The 18,310-nt window shown below is 43.9% G+C and overlaps 1 protein-coding gene across 4 annotated transcripts in view; it reads right to left on the bottom strand.

Annotated features, from left to right (window-relative positions):
• PHF21B (PHD finger protein 21B) overlaps positions 1-18,310 on the bottom strand; it is a 161,487-nt gene that overhangs the window by 26,148 nt on the left and 117,029 nt on the right. For all 4 annotated transcript variants that reach the window (XM_040345802.1, XM_040345803.1, XM_040345805.1 and 1 more), the window contains exons 4-6: positions 8,532-8,876; positions 6,331-6,453; positions 3,217-3,268 (exon numbers count right to left, since the gene is read on the bottom strand). In XM_040345802.1, the coding sequence (XP_040201736.1) occupies positions 3,217-3,268; positions 6,331-6,453; positions 8,532-8,876 (520 nt within the window). The remainder of the gene's footprint in view (positions 1-3,216; positions 3,269-6,330; positions 6,454-8,531; positions 8,877-18,310) is intronic.

The following is an 18,310-nucleotide window of genomic DNA, read 5'->3' as shown; positions in this document are numbered from 1 at the left end:
TAAGTATTGCAAGTTTGGTAAGTCTTTCTTTAACAGTGGGGGTGTCTGGTCTTCAAATGCCTAGGTATTACTCTCCTTGCAGCGATTTATGAAGAAGCGGAGAAGGCCCCTCTTTTCTCTGGACATTGATCCCAGGAGTAAGGAGCGGAGGGCTATTTCAGGTGTCCTCACAATGTACAGGCCTTTCACCTGTCATAAATCTTGAAATTCTGAGTCCAGAAGGGCAGTTTTTCATTTTTTTTCTTGTACTCTAGTTGCAATACTAAGTTTGTGTGTCATGATGTATATTTTCCTGAAGATGCTCGTCAGTGAAATGCTGATTCAGGTCCTCCAGATCCTTCTCCCATAACTTGCTGTTTAAGATGAAAACTCTCTTGTGCAGTGAAATCACAACCAATCATGTCAGTCCTGCCCAGATCCTCTCTGCTGGACTACAGAACACCTTCTCCTTATGACGTGTAGATAAGGAGAGGGTGAAGTGTTCTGTAGTTCAGCAAGGCAGAACTAGGCAGGGTGTACAACGTTGCTTAGGATTTCAGTGCAGCAGAGTTTTCAGCCTAAAGTGCAGCCAAAAACACAAATAGCAAAATTAACACAAGGAACACACATTATAGGTAAGACATGTCCCTTGTACTGATTTTAATTCTTTCAGTAGTAATCCTCCTCACCCTCCACAATCTTTAGGTATGGCAAGGGTTACTACAGTTAAGGGGCTGTCAGGAGCTCTCATCAAGAGACCCCAACTATGCCTACTCTTTTCTGCCAGATCTGCCATTCATAGAAGCTGTGCTACTACAGCATCTATGAATAACAAAAGATCATTGAATCGGGGTGGGCAGATGATTGATAGCTCCACCCCCTCCAGGCAGAGATCTTGTGTCAGTCACTGAATCTACAGTACGGTTTCTATAAATGGCGGCTCTGACAGGAAAGGGCAGGCATAATCAAGCTCTCTTGATGAGAGCTGCTAACAGCCGTTTAGTTGTATTGACCCCCGGATTTCACCAGAAGATTACGGTGGTGGGGGGAGGGGAGAGGGGAGGGAGGGTGTTGGGTTGCAGGACCCAGGAGGATTTCTACTCAAAGAAAAATAACTAGAAAAAAATTAATGCCTACATGTTTTGCTTACTGGATTTTTGTTTATTGATCAGTTTTAGAACGTTGTCAATAAAATACCGATGATCAAATATCGTTTTTTTTTTTAACAATTGTAAAAGGGATGCACAGAACCCAGCGGCTGTAAAAATATCTGCTAAACAAGCAGTTTGCCAATTTAGCTATGTCAGCGACTTGATAGCTGTAAGAAAATGTTACAAAGATTGGATGCAATAACTAAGTTCCTCCACGAGCAAGGCAAATTATAGTCGTTACTGACCACTTATCTTTATATTGCTGTGCTGTAATGGAAAGGTGACAGACAAAACACAGTGCCTTGAAAAAGTATTCATACCCCTTGACATTTTCCACATTTTGTCATGTTAACACCAAAAACGAAATAAAGTTTATTGGGATTTTATGTGATAGACCAACACAAAAGGGCACATAATTGTGAAGTGGAAGGAAAATGATAAGTGGTTTTAAATATTTTTTTTTACAAATAAATATGTAAAAAGTGTGGCGTACATTTGTATTCAGCCCCCTGAGTCAATACTTTGTAGAACCACCTTTCGCAGAAATTACAGCTGCAAGTCTTTTTGGTGACTCTACCAGCTTTGCACATCTAGAATGAAAATGTTGCCCATTCTTGTTTGCAAAATAGCTCAAGCTCTGTCAGATTGGATGAAGAGCGTCTGTGAGCAGCAATTTTCAAGTCTTGCCACACACAGATTCTCAGATGGATTTAGGTCTGGAATTTGATTGGGCCATTCTAACACCTGAATATGCTTTGATCTAAACCATTCCATTGTAGCTCTGGCTGTATATTTAGGGTCGTTGTCCTGCTGAAAGGCGAACTTCCTCGCCAGTCTTAAAGCGGATCTCCACTCTAAAGTGGAGTCCCGCTGATCGGCACCCTCCCCCCCTCCGGTGTCACATTTGACACCTTTCAGGGGGGAGGGGGGTGCAGATACCTGTCTACAGACAGGTATCTGCACCCACTTCCGGCCCTACGATATGGGCAAAAGATGGGTTTTTTCCTCGTTTCCCGTCCGTCCCCCGTTGTATGCTGGGAACACTCGGCTCCCAGCACACAGCGGGAGCCAATCGGCGGGCGCAGCGTGACTCGCGCATGCGCCGTAGGGAACCGGGCAGTGAAGCCGGAGCGCTTCACTTCCTGGTTCCCTCACCGTGGATGGAGGGGGGAGCAGCAGGGTGACGAGCGATCGGCTCGTCATCTGCTGCGATCACCGCTGGACTCCAGGACAGGTAAGTGTCCTTATATTAAAAGTCAGCAGCTGCAGTATTTGTAGCTGCTGGCTTTTAATATATTTTTTTTAGTGGCACATCCGCTTTAAGTCTTTTTCAGACTCTAATGCCTTGTACACACAATCGGAATTTCCGGTGTAAAAATTTTGACGGAGAAAAAACCATGCATGCTCAGAATCAAGTCAACGTATGCTCGGAAGCACTGAACTTAATTTTTCTTGGCTCGTAGTGTTGTACGTCACCGTGTTTTGGATAATCAGTATTTGGTGTCACAGTGTGTATGCAAGACAGCTTGAATGGAATTCCGTCAGAAAAATCCATCGGAGTTTATCCCGAACGGAAATTCTGATTGTGTGTACGAGGGATTACAGGTTTTCTTCTAAGATTGTCCTGTATTTGGCGCCATCCATCTTCCCATCAACTCTGACCAGCTTTCCTTTTGTTATGAACCTGGTTCTGTGCTTTTGTGATGAATAATATGGAGGATTCCAAAGGACCTTTAGGATATACAGCATGTAAACAGTGTATTTTTAATACTTTGGCAACTTTCGTTACCAGTACTACTTAAAAAAGTTAAGTCAGTTTAGATAGTTTTAGATGTCTGATAGTGACTGAATTGCTCACTGAATTCCTATATCTTGTAGATATTACAGTATACAGATCTCAGCTCCCACATCAGTATATATGTGTCTGTTGCACATAAACCTCGCAGATTTTTTATTTCATCTGTATTATGGAAAATGCACCAGCAGGATTCAGACTCTTTTTAGATCCAGAGAAAATAATTGGAGATAACTTTAAACATTTTAAGGTTCATAGTTTATACTTTATAATAGATTCAGTTTAACTTACCTTCTAAGTGTTCTGTTGTAACTAGGCCTAATGCTACCATGAAGGCAATTTTCTAGGTAAAAGAAAATAAAAAACTAAAGATGAGAATACACCTTGATATTACTGTAACATTACAGATTGTTGTAGAGACGATAAGGCATAGGGTCACATTTAGTTACACAGCCAACTGAAACTAACAATACATAATATGCTTTTTTGAAACATGAACAAATTTAATGCAAAAACTTAAACTTTATTAGACTGTAAAGAGCTATTGTCACTTTGTCTAGTTAAATTAAAAGTGTCTCCTGATGGTCTACCTCCCAGCAAAGTGTACTAATCGATCTATACCACCTTAGTTAAGCTTTTGATGTCAAATGACATCAGAGTTTACCCAGGTGGTAAGCCAATCAGCTTCTAACTTCAGCTTGTTCATTGAAGCTTGGACAATAAAACCTGGAAGCTGATTGGTTTCTATGCAGAGCTGCACCAGAGTATTCTCCAGTTTTAGTAAATCAACCCCCACAGTGGATTTAATACATCTACACACCCCTGTTAAAATGTCAGGTTTCTGTGATGTAAAAAAAATGAGACAAATAATTTCAGAAATGTTTCCACCTTAATGTGATCTAAAAACTGCAACTCAGTTGAACAACAAACTGAAATCTTTTAGGTGGAGGGAAGTAAAAATAAAAAATAAACTAAAATAATATGGTTGCATAAGTGTGCACACCCTGAAACTAATACTTTGTTGAAGCACCTTTGGATTTTATTACAGCACTCAGTCTTTTTGGGTATGAGTCTATCAGCATGGCACATCTTGACTTGGCAATATTTGCCCACTCTTCTTTGCAAACACTCTAAATCTGTCAGATTGTGAGGGCATCTCCTGTGCACAGCCCTCTTCAGATCACCCCACAGATTTTCAATTGGATTCAGGTCTGGGCTCTGGCTGAGCCATGGCAAAACGTTTATCTTCTAGTGAAGCCATTTCTTTGTTGATTTGGAAATATGTTTTGGGTCGTTGTCATGCTGAAAGATGACGATTCCCTTCGTGTTTACGCTTTCTAACAGAAGCCTGAAGGTTGTGTGCCAATATTGACTGGTATTTGGAAGTGTTCATAATTCCCTCTACCTCAACTAAAGCCCCTGTTCCAGCTGAAGAAAAATAGCCCCAAAGCATGATGCTGCCACCCCCATGCTTCACTGTGAGTATGGTGTTCTTTTGGTGATGTGCAGTGTTGTTTTTACGCCAAACATATCTTTTGGAATTATTGAAAAAAGTTCAATCTTGGTTTTATCAGACCAGAACACATTTTCCCATGTGCTTTTGGGAGACTTAAGATGTGTTTTTGCTAAATTTAGCTGGGCTTGGATGTTTTTCTTTCTATGAAAAGGCTTCCGTCTTGCTAATCTACCCCATAGCCCAGACACATGTACCACACAGCCAGTACTTGCCAGATATTCCTGCAGCTCCTTTAATGTTGCTGTAAGTCTCTTGGCAGCCTCCCTGACCAGTTTTCTTCTCTCATCTTTTCATACGTTTTGGAGAGACGTCCAGTTCTTGGTAATGTCACTGTTGTGCTATATTTTCTCCGCTTAATGATGACTCTTCAATGTGTTCCATGGTATATCTAATGCCTTGAAAATTATTTTGTACCCTTCTCCTGACTGATACCTTTTAACAATGAGATCCCTCTGATGCTTTGGAAGCTTTCTGCGGACCATGGCTTTTACTGTAGGATGCCACTAAGAAAATGTCAGGAAAGACCTACTAGAACAGCTGACCTTTATTGGGGGTTAATCAGAGGCACATTAAATGATGGTAGGTGTGTACTGACTCATATTTACCATGAGTTTGAATGTGATTGCTTAATTCTGAACACAGCTACATCCCCGGTTATAAGAGAGTGTGCACACTTCTGCAACCACATTATTTTTTATTTTATTTTTTACCTGCCCCCCCCCCAAAAGATTTCAGTTTGTTTTTCCAATTGAGTTGTACAGTTTATAGGTCATGTTAAAGGTGAAAAAGGTTCTGAAATGATTTATCTTTGTCTCTTTTTTTTCACATCACACCTGAACCTGACATTTTAACAAGTTGTGTAGACTTGTTATATTCACTGTAGGTGACATTATTAGGACCTGGCAACTGGCTGCTCAAGCCTGAGAGGCATAACATGGGGGAGATCACACTTCTCCATACCCAGAAGTCCCATTTATTTATCTGGCCAAATGAATGGGCAAAGTGACAGTCTCTTTTTAAAGACATTAGTTTGATTTATACATTTTGATCAAATAATTTTATATATACTTGTTTTTTTAGGTAAAGCTGTCACAAACCTGGACAATTCCGATTTTGGATTTAGTAGAAAAGTAGAGATTCAGTAAGAATAATCAGAAGATCAAAAGATATATGTATCTGAAAAAGACAAGTGTGACCTCACCACTAAACTCGCAAGCCCAGTGAATGAAATCCTCCCCAATCCTGTTAAATTACAGGTTTGGGGGATGAAAGTGAGCAATGCTAAACTTTACTTTTACTGGAAAAGATGCGATTTGAAAACAATCTTTTTGTTGAAATATCTAGGTTTGTGACAAGCCTGTAACAACCTTGCTTTAAAGGGACAGTACGTATTGTACTCTTATACAGTTATAAGAGAAGTATGTACAAAGCTTTTTTGGTCAAACTTCTCCTCTGGGTGTACTTAGTTTTTATTAATCATTCTGGCTGCCGTCACATAGCTGCTCCAATCTCTGGAGGGGTCCAAACCATATTGTTGAGATCCACCCAGATACCTGATCAGCAGCTGGCACAGCCTCTCAGCGCACAGCTGAGAACTTGAGCCAGCTGCTCCCACCCCCTTCCCAGTCCAGCACTCCAGTGACCACTGGAGGGGCAGAGCAGAGAGCGGTGACTGACAGTCACCACTCTCTCCTCAGAGCTGACTGAGAACAGAGAGATCAGTGGTCATGTGATCGCTCAGATCTTGGGCTTAAAGCTGGCAGGGACAGCTGCAACATCCGACTGCAGCATGGAGATAGAGTACAGATGTTTGTTTTTTACATTCACACACTTCTCCTTTAAGGAACTTTTCGCTGTAAAAAACTGTATTTGATGAAAATCTTTTATACCTCTGGATTTTCCTCCTTTTTCTTTTTGGTAGCTGGGGGTCCCTGAGGCAGTTCTACACAATGCTTCTTTCTTACTGTTTTGCATTCTGGTGGGCTCTGAACTTGAGGTTGTATGATGATCACCTATGAGCAAATATGTCATCTGTTTAATAAGAGTGAAGTGACTTGAAATAAATCCTTACTGGTCAAGTAAAACTAAAGCAGTGGGAAACACAAATATTTCATCAGTCTGCAGTGGTATAGTAATTAAAGGCTGGCCATTCAGATTCTCACAAAAGACCAACAGTGGTGACTGGTTCACTCTGTTTCCCCATTTTAATTTCTAAAGACAATTATCAAAAAAATAAAATAAAAATCACAATAACGTGTTTGTCACATTTTGCAGAAAGATGCTTTCACAATATACCATACACTGACCATGCTGTTTAATGATCCTATAGATGGGAGGGTCTTATCAGCCAAAGTACATATGTTTAATGTGCAGGCAAGTGGAAAGACTACAACTCCCATGCCACTTCAACTGTGTGCAACTTATGGGAAAACTCAATGGGAGTTGTTAGCTGAAAGGCTCTATGCAGGCCGGAAAAAGAGTTGAGAAAGACAAACAACAAGGGTTGAGCTACTGTATGTGTGACTAGTTTCTGATTGACATGATACACTTGCCTATTAATGGTGGTTAATGCTGACAGACACACCTCCAGCTGTGTGACCACATCATTATGATTGCCCATATCAGGACAACAAAGCTGCACAACATTTGGAAGCAGTGGGGTAGCGTTGTAACCCCATCTCAGGAAATTTGGGACTCTGTATTTGGTTGCAAAATTTAACAGTTGTGGCAGAAACAAAAGATGCATTTAGACTTGACTTTTGCAGATCGAACACAGAATTTCTTACAGTTTAACTATAGTTCCCTAACTAATCTACTTTTCTGAAGATACCTGCGAAAAGTTGCATACAAGTCTAAAACATAAAACAATAAAATAATATGTGCAGAAATATATTAATACATTTTTTCCTAGTGCACATTGTCAACAGAATATTTTTTTTTTCAAATACCTTTTATTCTAGATCAGGTGAATGCATTGGTCTTTTATACCCGAATGGGCAGAGTGGTAGGTGGGACCAGGCTGCCATGTTACATGTGGCCATGATAGGAGTCATTGTTGATCATACTTACTTGCCCTGTCAGGCTCCCCCAATTACCAGTAGCACGCCTGATGAAGTGGGAAATGCCGCGTACACACGATCGGTTCGTCTGATGAAAACGGTCTGATGGACCGTTTTCATCAGACGAACCGATCGTGTGTGGGCCCCATTGTTTTTTTATCCATCAGTGAAAAAACTAGGAACTTGTTTTAAAATTATTTGATGGTTAAAAAAACGATAGAAAAAAACGATCGTCTGTGGGTACGTCCATCGGTTAAAAATCCACGCATGCTCAGAATCAAGTCGACGCATGCTCGGAAGCATTGAACTTCATTTTTCTCAGCACATCGTTGTGTTTTACGTCACCACGTTCCTAAATGATCGGTTTTTAAACTGATGGTGTGTAGGCACGACTGTTGAAAGCCAGCTTCATCGGATATCTGATGAAAAAATCCATCAGACCGTTTTCATCGGATGAACCGATCGTGTGTACAGGGCATTAGAGTATTTGAATGTCAGTGACTCCTACTCCTGTCATAGCCATTCACAACAGGGCAGACCTGTCCTGCATACTGCCCAAGACATTCAGATCTAAAAATAGCAGAGGGAGCTGTAGACATGTTTTTTGGAGCATGCTCACAGGTGATAGCTGAAAAGAGGTAGATAACCCTGCAGTTAGGTATTCTTTAATCAAAATTCTATTTACTAACAATTAAGGAAAGAAAAGCTATAGAAATGTATAGTCCATGTTCTAATGTTTTTTTCTTTTCTTTTTATGATTATAAACAGTTGGCTACTCAGGAAGGTGTGGGAATTCATGTTTTGATTTTCCATTTAAAATTTTTTTTAGACCACTAACTGGCTGGTGTGGGGTTGTAAAACAAACGTTAGTGCTACTACCCATTCTGTCCCATATCAAAGGGCTTATGGGTGCCTGATCCAAAGTTGCTCAACTGTATACAGTAGAGTGTACAAATCACAAAAACAGTGAGCTACTGGTGTGGGTTTACCGTAGTGAAAGTTTTTTTCATAAACAGGTTATCTTCACCTACCTTGCTGTCAGCGCTAATAAGGAGTGGCTGAACTTTGATACCATCATTAACCACAGACACAGTGCTGGTGTTGATTGGGTTTGCATTGCTGGGCGATGTTGATATAATGGCGTAGGCCACTCCTCCACTACTCAGAGGGGAGGAGATGGTGGGTTCTGTCGAGCTCTGCGATTGGCCATTGGAAGCCTGGAGGCGGCTGACGGTATTGTTGGCAGTTGGAAGGGCTGGGCTGGGGTTTTTGATGCTGACTACTGAGGCCTTTTGAAATGTAGTGGGCTGCTTTGAAGGCTGGTCTCTGTACAGGGAGATGGGGAGACTATCTGGAATCAGGGTCTTTGGCCTAACCTGCAAACAAACAAAAGACACATACAGCATAAGAAAAAAATTATATCAAAGAGGCTTCTTTCTACAAAGCTGATAAGTACAGACAAACATCTGAAAAGGAGACTACAGCTCTACTGGCAGTACGGAAAATGAAAATACAATTATGTATATTTAATGAGAGCTCCAAGTCATAGGGACAGGTCTAGATATTACGTTTTGTCACCATGAAAGGGTCTGTGTAAACGTTGACAGCAACACGTTTCAGAAATTATGCACGATTCCCCCTTCATCAAGGCCTATTTGTTTTGTGCGCGTGGAATCTGGACAAGTAGTTATTTCTGAGTTGTAATGCTGTGGTGTTTGCTCAGCAAGTTGTTTGGTAGCCAGACAATCCCCAAAAATGCCATGGATGTACACTCCTAAGAACAAGAGCAGAACCAGAGGAGGGCTGGAGCTCCCTGCAGCTGCAGATGAGGTGCGAGTGCCACATGCAATGAGCTGGAGGGCGGGATTCGGCCCGCGGGCCTTGTGTTTGACACCTGTGCTATAGACAATCCCTGAAAACTCACCTCTTCAGGGAAGCCTATTCCGTCTCCAACTAATCTTTTACCGCTTCCATCAGCTCATTCCCCACAGTTACAACCTTTGGTACCACCTGCCCCATCCTATTAGATTGTAAGCTCCTCTGAGCAGGGTCCTCGTAATCCTCTTGTATTTGATTGTATTATAAGGCCTTGTACACACGAGCAGACATGTCCGATGAAAACGGTCCGCGGACCGTTTTCATCGGACATGTCTGCTGGGAGCTTTTGGTCTGATGTGTGTACACACCATCAGACCAATATCCCTGCGGACAGGGAACGCGGTGACGTATAAGACACCGACGTTCTCTAACACGCGAGTTCAATGCTTCCACGCATTCGTCAAATCAATTCGACGCATGCGCAGGATTTTGGGCCGCTGGTTATACGTCATAACCAGCGGACATGTCCGATGAGTCGTACTAACCATCGGACATGTCCGACGGACACGTTTCCAGGGGACAAGTTTCTTAGCATGCTAAGAAACTTTTGTCCGCTGGAAACCTGTCCGCTAGGCCGGAAAACTGTCCGCTAGGCCCTACACACGGTCGGACATGTCCGCGGAAACTGGTCCGTGGACCAGTTTCAGCGGACATGTTCGGTCGTGTGTACAAGGCCTAACTGTATTGTCTCCCTTTTATATTGTAAAGCGCTGCCTAAACTGTTGGCGCTAAATAAATCCTGTATAATAATAATAATAATGTAAATTCGGCAAAACAGACGGTTTTAAGCGTTTTTCTATCTGTCAAGTTAAATCATTCAGGGGACGTTGTAAAATGTCCTGTGTACATTAAGGCTAACAGTGTTGGAAAAACAAAATGTTGTGTTTATTTCATTATTACCTATATTTATATAGCACAGACAATGTATGCAGCTCTTCTCACATCAGTCCCTGCCCTGAAGGAACTTCAAATCTATTTCACATTCATATACAGCAGGGATGCCCAACCTTTTGAAGAGCTTAAGTGACTTGGTAACCGGTTGCGGGCCACAATGAGTGGAGCAGGCGGATGACAGGTCTGTGTCCACTCTGCATTTTGAGAGCAGACACGGACACAGCTTACTCTATGGGCCCTTCGATTCGGTCCACCCAGGCGGAAGGGGATGGATACCCTTCTGTTTTTTTTATCGGATCGGATTGAAGGTAGATGGTGCACCTGTGGATCAGTTTGAAAGCAGCCCAGTAACCACTGCAGAGCAAATATTCCCATATTTGGTATCACTCCACCTGTAACAGGAGCCAGTGCTATACAGGAAGCATCAGCTTATGCCGCTCTGCACCACAGTGTTACTTGCTTTCTCTACCGCCAGCTTCATTCACAACACTAATGCTCTGGGATGACAGATTGGCGATCCGCGATCTGGGCTTGCCAACTAGCCATCCCAGAGCAGGAGGTCGTGGGCCTCATCAGAGGGCTCCGTGGGCCACTGGTTGGGCACTCCTGATATACAGTATATACTAAGGTTAAAGTATTACTAAACCCAGTAATATCAAAATATTTTATCTGCCCAGATCTTATAAATCATCTTTTTACATTAAAATACTGCCACTATATACCTTTTTGGCTGATCTGTATACCACGGTCAGTGATAAACTGCACAGTTTCTCCAGTGCTGAGAGTTCAGGTGGGAGGTGATTTTCTCTACAGCCTGTATACACTCCCACATGTGTGATGCCTATATCATGTGACCTGGCTAGCTCTGAGAACAAGTGCCTGTGTTAGCTGGCTTTCCCCAGATAGACAGTGCAGGAGGGAAGGATCTGTGTATACAGGATAAAACAGCCTTTTTACACAATGCATAAGATTAACCCCTTAAGTTCCACAGTGAGTATAACAAGCATGCTATGCTGCATATACAGACTGATTTTACTGTTGTGGGTTTAGTAACCCTTTAAAGTTGTTGTAAAGCCGCAAGGTTTTTCACCTCAATGCATTCTATGTATTAAGGTGAAAAACCTTATGTGCTGCATCTCCCCCCAGACCCCTCCCCCACCTTTGTTCTTACCTGAGCCCAATCCGATCCAGCATGTGCATGAGCACAGAGGCTCCAGCTGCAGTCTCTCCTTATTGGACAGATTGATAGCAGCAGGAGCCGTTGGCTCCCACTGCTTTCAATTAAATTCAGTGACACGGTAGCAGGGGCAAGGCCAAGTACCACTGTCTGTGTCAATGGATGCAGCAGTGGGACTCAGGAGTGAGCCCTCACACGTGCCTCCAGGGAAAGCGGCTTTCCAAGGAGGCACCCGATTAAGAGGAGGGGCCTGGAGCGCTGGCAGGGCATTGTTATTTTTACTACAAACCCTTTAATTTACACAGGAGACAATGAACCTACTAGCAAGTTTTTGGCGGGTAGGAAACCTACAGGAGTAAAACATGCAAACTCCATGCAGGAAGTGTCCTGGTTGGCGTTCAAACTGAGGATTATTTTTCTGCAGGACAGGATTGCTAACCACAAAGCCACTGTGCTGCCCCAGCTGTCATCACAAATTAAATTGAGGGGAAATCTTACAATAGGGACACCTACTCTGGTGACAACTATCTAAGAGGTTACTTTCCCTCACTTTAGAGAGATTTCTTCACACTTCCTGTTCTGTTTAAAGGGCAATGGGTGAAGGAAAATCTCCCCAATGGTACACAGATGACAAAAAAAAAAATTAAAACTAACAGGTGTTGGTCATTTCCAACCTTATCCAAGGTTACAGATATACTTTAATATCTTCCAAATGTAAAAAAAAAACACAGATACAGTAACAGCATGATAACACCCATCCTGTAAGTCACACTGACCTATCGCTATCCTATCCACAATTGCATTAACCAGTCATAATCTTTTTATGGAAGTATTAAACAGAGCCCTGTGTGAAACCTTTATGTGAATCCAGCCAGTGATGCAGAAAAATGAAGTGTTTAGAATTTTATAGGCTCGCCTCGACAGCCTCTAGCTCTGATGGACTGGAAGGGTTTAAAAGTCTGTCGGAACGGTGTCACAGAATCTGTGTATTTTCTGGCCAGGCAGTGCCGTGCTGGTGAATTAATGAAGCAGGCAAAAGCACAAGATTTTCTGTGTACTATCGGCAGAATCCTAGGAGAGCCATGCCCACAGGATGTGTGTTTCATGTCAATAACCCGAATGCCTTTCTTCAATAAAGCCAGAGCGTAAAATGTGACAACAGAACTGATGAGCTGCAGAAACAACAAACTCACACGCAAATGCTGCAATTTCATTTCGCAGGAATTTTATTAATAGGTAAGATAGATTGAACATGCTAGTGTTATGCTATACACAGTAGCAATCTGTCTATTGAAGAACACTGGGCACATACAAAAGCACCCTTTAGTTCCTTAATGTATTGATTTAATTGTTCAGCTCAGTTTGCTTAATTGCCCTAAATCTGTCTATAGTGAGATTTAGTCACAGACTGCAGAATTTCAGACTCTTAAAAGTGTCATCTTCCCTTTGTTAGGCAGTCGTATAACAAGACAAATGTGGATGGATAAAAAGTATACACATTTGCCTTCAATTACGGCACATATTTGTTTTCGTTGGTTGGAGTTGCCTTTTAAAATGCACCAGTATGCAGACTATAGATTTTAAACTACGGTATTTACATAAACGTAACAAGTAGTAAAAGAGTGCCAGAGCCTGACCGCATGCACACAAAAATAAAAATGTCCCTTGCAGTGCAACCCCCCACATTGCAAGGGTTAAATGCTTGTTAAAGGAGTTGTAAAGGAAAAAAATTGTTTTGCTGAAATGACTGTTTACAGGGTATAGAGACATAATAGTTAACTGATTCCCTTTAAAAATGATTAAAAATAGATAAAAATCAATCATATAATGTACCTGCAGTTTCTAGTTACGTTTTTGCATGTTGTTTCCTGCTTCTGTGATGTACAGAGCCACAGAGCCAATACAGGGCAGTGATGGTTTGGAAAACTAAACTGATTGGTGTTGAGGGGTTTTAGACACACAGTAATCGCACCTCCTTGATTAGTGACCACAGAGAGAAAGCTCCCAGTACTGTGGTCATCAGGAAACAGACAACCAGGAAGTGTGGAGATCAGAGAAGAATTACAGCAACTTGAGAGCAAAAACGAACAATGAGGACATGAAAACAGCACTGCATTAAAGGGGTTGTAAAGGAATTTTTTTTTATATAGATGAAGGAATTTAATAGGTATTTACTCATTTTTTAACAGAATCATTACACTATTCTGTCTGTCTACCTTGCAGACATTAATTTTAGGCAACATTTTTTTTCCTTTACAACTCCTTTAAGGTAAAGCAAGCTATTAAGATAAAAAAAAAAATCCTTTACAAACCCTTTAAGTCTAGGGAATGATAAATAAGCTGTAATCACTTATTCCTCACTCTAGCAGGTCCCTCCTGGACTCTGTTCCCCGACTCAACTAACTCTGAGCACATGTACCCTGGGCTTTTATACAGTATCTCAACATGCAATGCAGCACTTTTCCTCTGCCATTTGCCAGGACTGTAACAACTTGGGCAATCACCTGTCAAGTCCCCTCCCACTGTCCAATATGCCTCCTTATTGGACCAATGAGGGGCAGTCAAACAAGCTGAGCTGCACCAGAGTACCATGAGCAAACCTAACCAATAGATCCTGCTCCCTGGTAGGCAGAGAGCACTCTAAGTTTTACCTGACCATCTTCCTGGTAAGCAGAAAGACCAAAACTATGGGCCTGATTCTCAAAAGAGATACGCAGACTTAACTGCTGTTCAGCCTGCGTATCCCTGTGTCTAACTTTGGAAACGATTCTCAAAAGGCTTTTTCCAAAGTTAGGCAGAAAATCTGACATGTGTAAGACACTTACACGGTCAGATTTTAGGATGCAGTACCGCATCCGCCACTGGGGGCATTTCTCATTGAAATGCAGCTTTGCGTATGCAAATGAGGACTTAAGCAGATTTTCAAAGCATTTCAGCACTTTGATTTCTGCGTAAGTTCCGAATTTGCCTGCGCAAAACTAGGGCTGGTTTTATAATGTGGAAAGTTAGTCACACATTGTAAAGGCCCATTCCAGCGACGGCATTTGGTATGCATTCCTGAGGGAGAACTCCACGGCAATTTTTAAATTCAAAACCGCCATGGGTTCCCCCCCAGGAGCATACCAGGCCCTTAGGTCTGGTATGGGTTGTAAGGAGACCCCCCCACGCCGAAAAATTGACGTAGGGGGTCCCCCTACAATCCATACCAGACCCGTATCCAAAGCACGCTACCCGGCCGGTCAGGAATGGGAGTGGGGACGAGCGAGCGTCCCCCCCCTCCTGAGCCGTGCCAGGCCGCATGCCCTCAACATGGGGGGGTTGGGTGCTCTGGGGCAGGGGGGCGCACTGCGGGCCCCCCCACCCCAGAGCACCCTGTCCCCATGTTGATGAGGACAGGACCTCTTCCCGACAACCCTTGCCATTGGTTGTCGGGGTCTGCGGGCGGGAGCTTATCGGAATCTGGGAGTCCCCTTTAATAAGGGGGCCCCCAGATACCGGCCCCCCACCCTAAGTGAATGGATATGGGGTACATCGTACCCCTATCCATTCACCTGTAGGCAAAAAGTAAAAGTTATTAAACACACAACACAAGGGTTTTTAAAATAATTTATTATTCTGCTCCGGATGCCCCCCCTGTCTTCGTTATTAGCTCAATTACCAGGGGGGGCTTCTTCTTCCAATCTCCGGGGGTCTTCTTCCACTCTCCGGGGGTCTTCTCCGCTCTCCGGGGGGGGCTTCTCCGGACTCCGGGGGGGGCTTCTCCGGACTCCGGGGGGGCTTCTTCCATCTTCTCCCCTCTTCCGCTGTTGACTCGGCGAACCCCGGTTCTTCTGCAGCTCTCCGGTGCCTTCTTCTTCAGCGCTGGCTGCCTGCTATGTTTGTGTGTTAGCTCAATTTCAAACAGGCAGCCGGCGCGGTCTTCTGTGACGTCAGGGTCTCCTCTTCTGTTCTTCCGATGTTGACTCGTCGCCTGTTGTCGCTGTAATGATGGAAGCGCGCCTTGCATCACATTTATATAGGCATCACCGTCCCATCATGCTCCGGTAGGTACCCACGTGGTGGGTGCACGTGGGTAGGCACCCACCACGTGGGTACCTACCGGAGCATGATGGGACGGTGATGCCTATATAAATGTGATGCAAGGCACGCTTCCATCATTACAGCGACAACAGGCGACGAGTCAACATCGGAAGAACAGAAGAGGAGACCCTGACGTCACAGAAGACCGCGCCGGCTGCCTGTTTGAAATTGAGCTAACACACAAACATAGCAGGCAGCCAGCGCTGAAGAAGAAGGCACCGGAGAGCTGCAGAAGAACCGGGGTTCGCCGAGTCAACAGCGGAAGAGGGGAGAAGATGGAAGAAGCCCCCCGGAGTCCGGAGAAACCCCCCCCGGAGAGCGGAAGAAGAAACCCCCCCCCCGGAGAGCGGAGAAGACCCCCGGAGAGTGGAAGAAGACCCCCGGAGAGTGGAAGAAGAAGCCCCCCCTGGTAATTGAGCTAATAACGAAGACAGGGGGGGCATCCGGAGCAGAATAATAAATTATTTTAAAAACCCTTGTGTTGTGTGTTTAATAACTTTTACTTTTTGCCTACAGGTGAATGGATAGGGGTACGATGTACCCCATATCCATTCACTTAGGGTGGGGGGCCGGTATCTGGGGGCCCCCTTATTAAAGGGGACTCCCAGATTCCGATAAGCCCCCGCCCGCAGACCCCGACAACCAATGGCAAGGGTTGTCGGGAAGAGGTCCTGTCCTCATCAACATGGGGACAGGGTGCTCTGGGGTGGGGGGGCCCGCAGTGCGCCCCCCTGCCCCAGAGCACCCAACCCCCCCATGTTGAGGGCATGCGGCCTGGCACGGCTCAGGAGGGGGGGGGACGCTCGCTCGTCCCCACTCCCATTCCTGACCGGCCGGGTAGCGTGCTTTGGATACGGGTCTGGTATGGATTGTAGGGGGACCCCCTACGTCAATTTTTCGGCGTGGGGGGGGTCTCCTTACAACCCATACCAGACCTAAGGGCCTGGTATGCTCCTGGGGGGGGAACCCATGCCGTTGTTTTCTTTGAAAATTGGCATGGAGTTCACCCTCTCAGGAATGCATGCAGAGCGACGCTGTCATTTTTTTTTATAATCATTTGTTTTCCCGGCGCGTCTTTTTTTTTCACCCGTCGCAGTGTCCCGTCGAAATTCTCAAAGCCGCCCGGCGTTAATTACGTTCGCGCGCTGCACGTCGGGAAAATTACGTCACACGCATGCGCAGTACGGCCGGCGCGGGAGCGCGCCTCATTTAAATTTTAAACGCCCCCAGGAGAGGAGGACCGCCTTACGACGGCGGCACTTAAGTTACACGGCCTGAAATTTCTACCTAAGTGCTTTGACGATCGGGCACTTAGGTAGAAATTTTAAGTCAGTGTAACTTAACTGCTGAAATTTAAGTTACGCAGACTTTTTGAGAATTTGGCCCTATATTCTCTTCTAGTACATACCTAGGAGGGTGCTACATATGTAGTCCATATAAATTCAAAGTTAAAGCGAAATCCCACCCAAAAATTGAACTTCCGCTTTTCAGAACCCTCTCCCCCTCCGGTGTCACATTTGGCACCTTTCAGGGGGGAGGGGGTTGCAGATACCTGTATAATACATGTATTTGCACCCACTTCTGGGAGAGAATCCCACGGGAGTCACTCCACTCCCCCCCCCCCCCCCCCCCGCTGCCTTCTGGGAAACACACTGGTCCCAGGAGACAGCGGGGACCACTGGGAATGAGCCGTGCTACTCGCGCATGCGCAGTAGGGAACCGGGCAGTGAAGCCGCAAGGCTTCAGTTCCTGATTTCCTTACCGAGGATGGCGGCAGGGGGAGCAGAGAGACGAGCGATTGCTCATCTTCTGCTGCCGACATCACGGGCGCGCTGGACAGGTAAGTGTCCATTTATTAAAAGTCAGCAGCTGCAGTATTTGTAGCTGCTGGCTTTTATTATTTCTTTTTTCGTGGGATCTCCGCTTTAACAGCAGAGGAAGGGTTGCAAACCATGCAGGGAATCCAGGAAGTTGTGAAAAGAGATGGCCAGCAGTCAGGCAGAACTAACAACATAAAAAAAAGTAACATTATATTGGACTGTCAAAAATAACTATTTGTATTGCTGTTACATTGCTGATGTTATAGAAATAAAAAAAGTGTATGCTGTGACTATAGAATTCCTTTAACAAAGGATCAAAGAAACGACATGAACCTGATTATCAGAGCACCGAACAGCTAAACCTGTCTCTTTACTGATCCAAGGCTTTTCTAGCGTTGCCAAAGCCTAATGGTTTCCAGAAAGGACTGTGCGTCTCTGAAATTGTATCCAGTTTTGCTGCTTTAGTAAGAATGTACCTTTTAGTGTCCCCTCAAATACCATCAGGCTCATGTAATGAGAAATGACAAAATACAAAAATGAAGCACAAAGTTCAGTAACCCATATAAACCATTCATAATAAATCTGTCACTGGTCAGATAGTAAAATTACCCCATTTGGTTGAGATTATTATCTACTTACACATTTCACTGATTTACAGAACAAGCTTCAAATAATCTCCATAAGATTTAAGCCTCTCTTTGATAGGCTTAATTTATACAAGCATTGGATTGTAAATGTTAGTCTGAAAGGCAATGTATACAGCAAATGTTTACAAAGTATTTTTAAAATTTTTTAATCTGCTTTCTAAAAGCCATAAAACCACACTTCCACGGCACATGAATATGCAGTCCTCTGTTTTGTAAATTAATGCTTACTTCTCAAGCTGCATATTGCATTGCCTTCCCCTCTCCATGCAGATGGCAGGATGAATGGCCTCAGCAACTCATGAATGAGCACTTGG

The sequence above is a fragment of the Rana temporaria genome, chromosome 3 (assembly GCF_905171775.1).
Source record: "Rana temporaria chromosome 3, aRanTem1.1, whole genome shotgun sequence".
Classification (NCBI taxonomy): Eukaryota; Metazoa; Chordata; class Amphibia; order Anura; family Ranidae; genus Rana; species Rana temporaria.
Note: the sequence above shows the minus strand (reverse complement) of the source record. Positions and strands in the feature narration are given on the sequence as shown.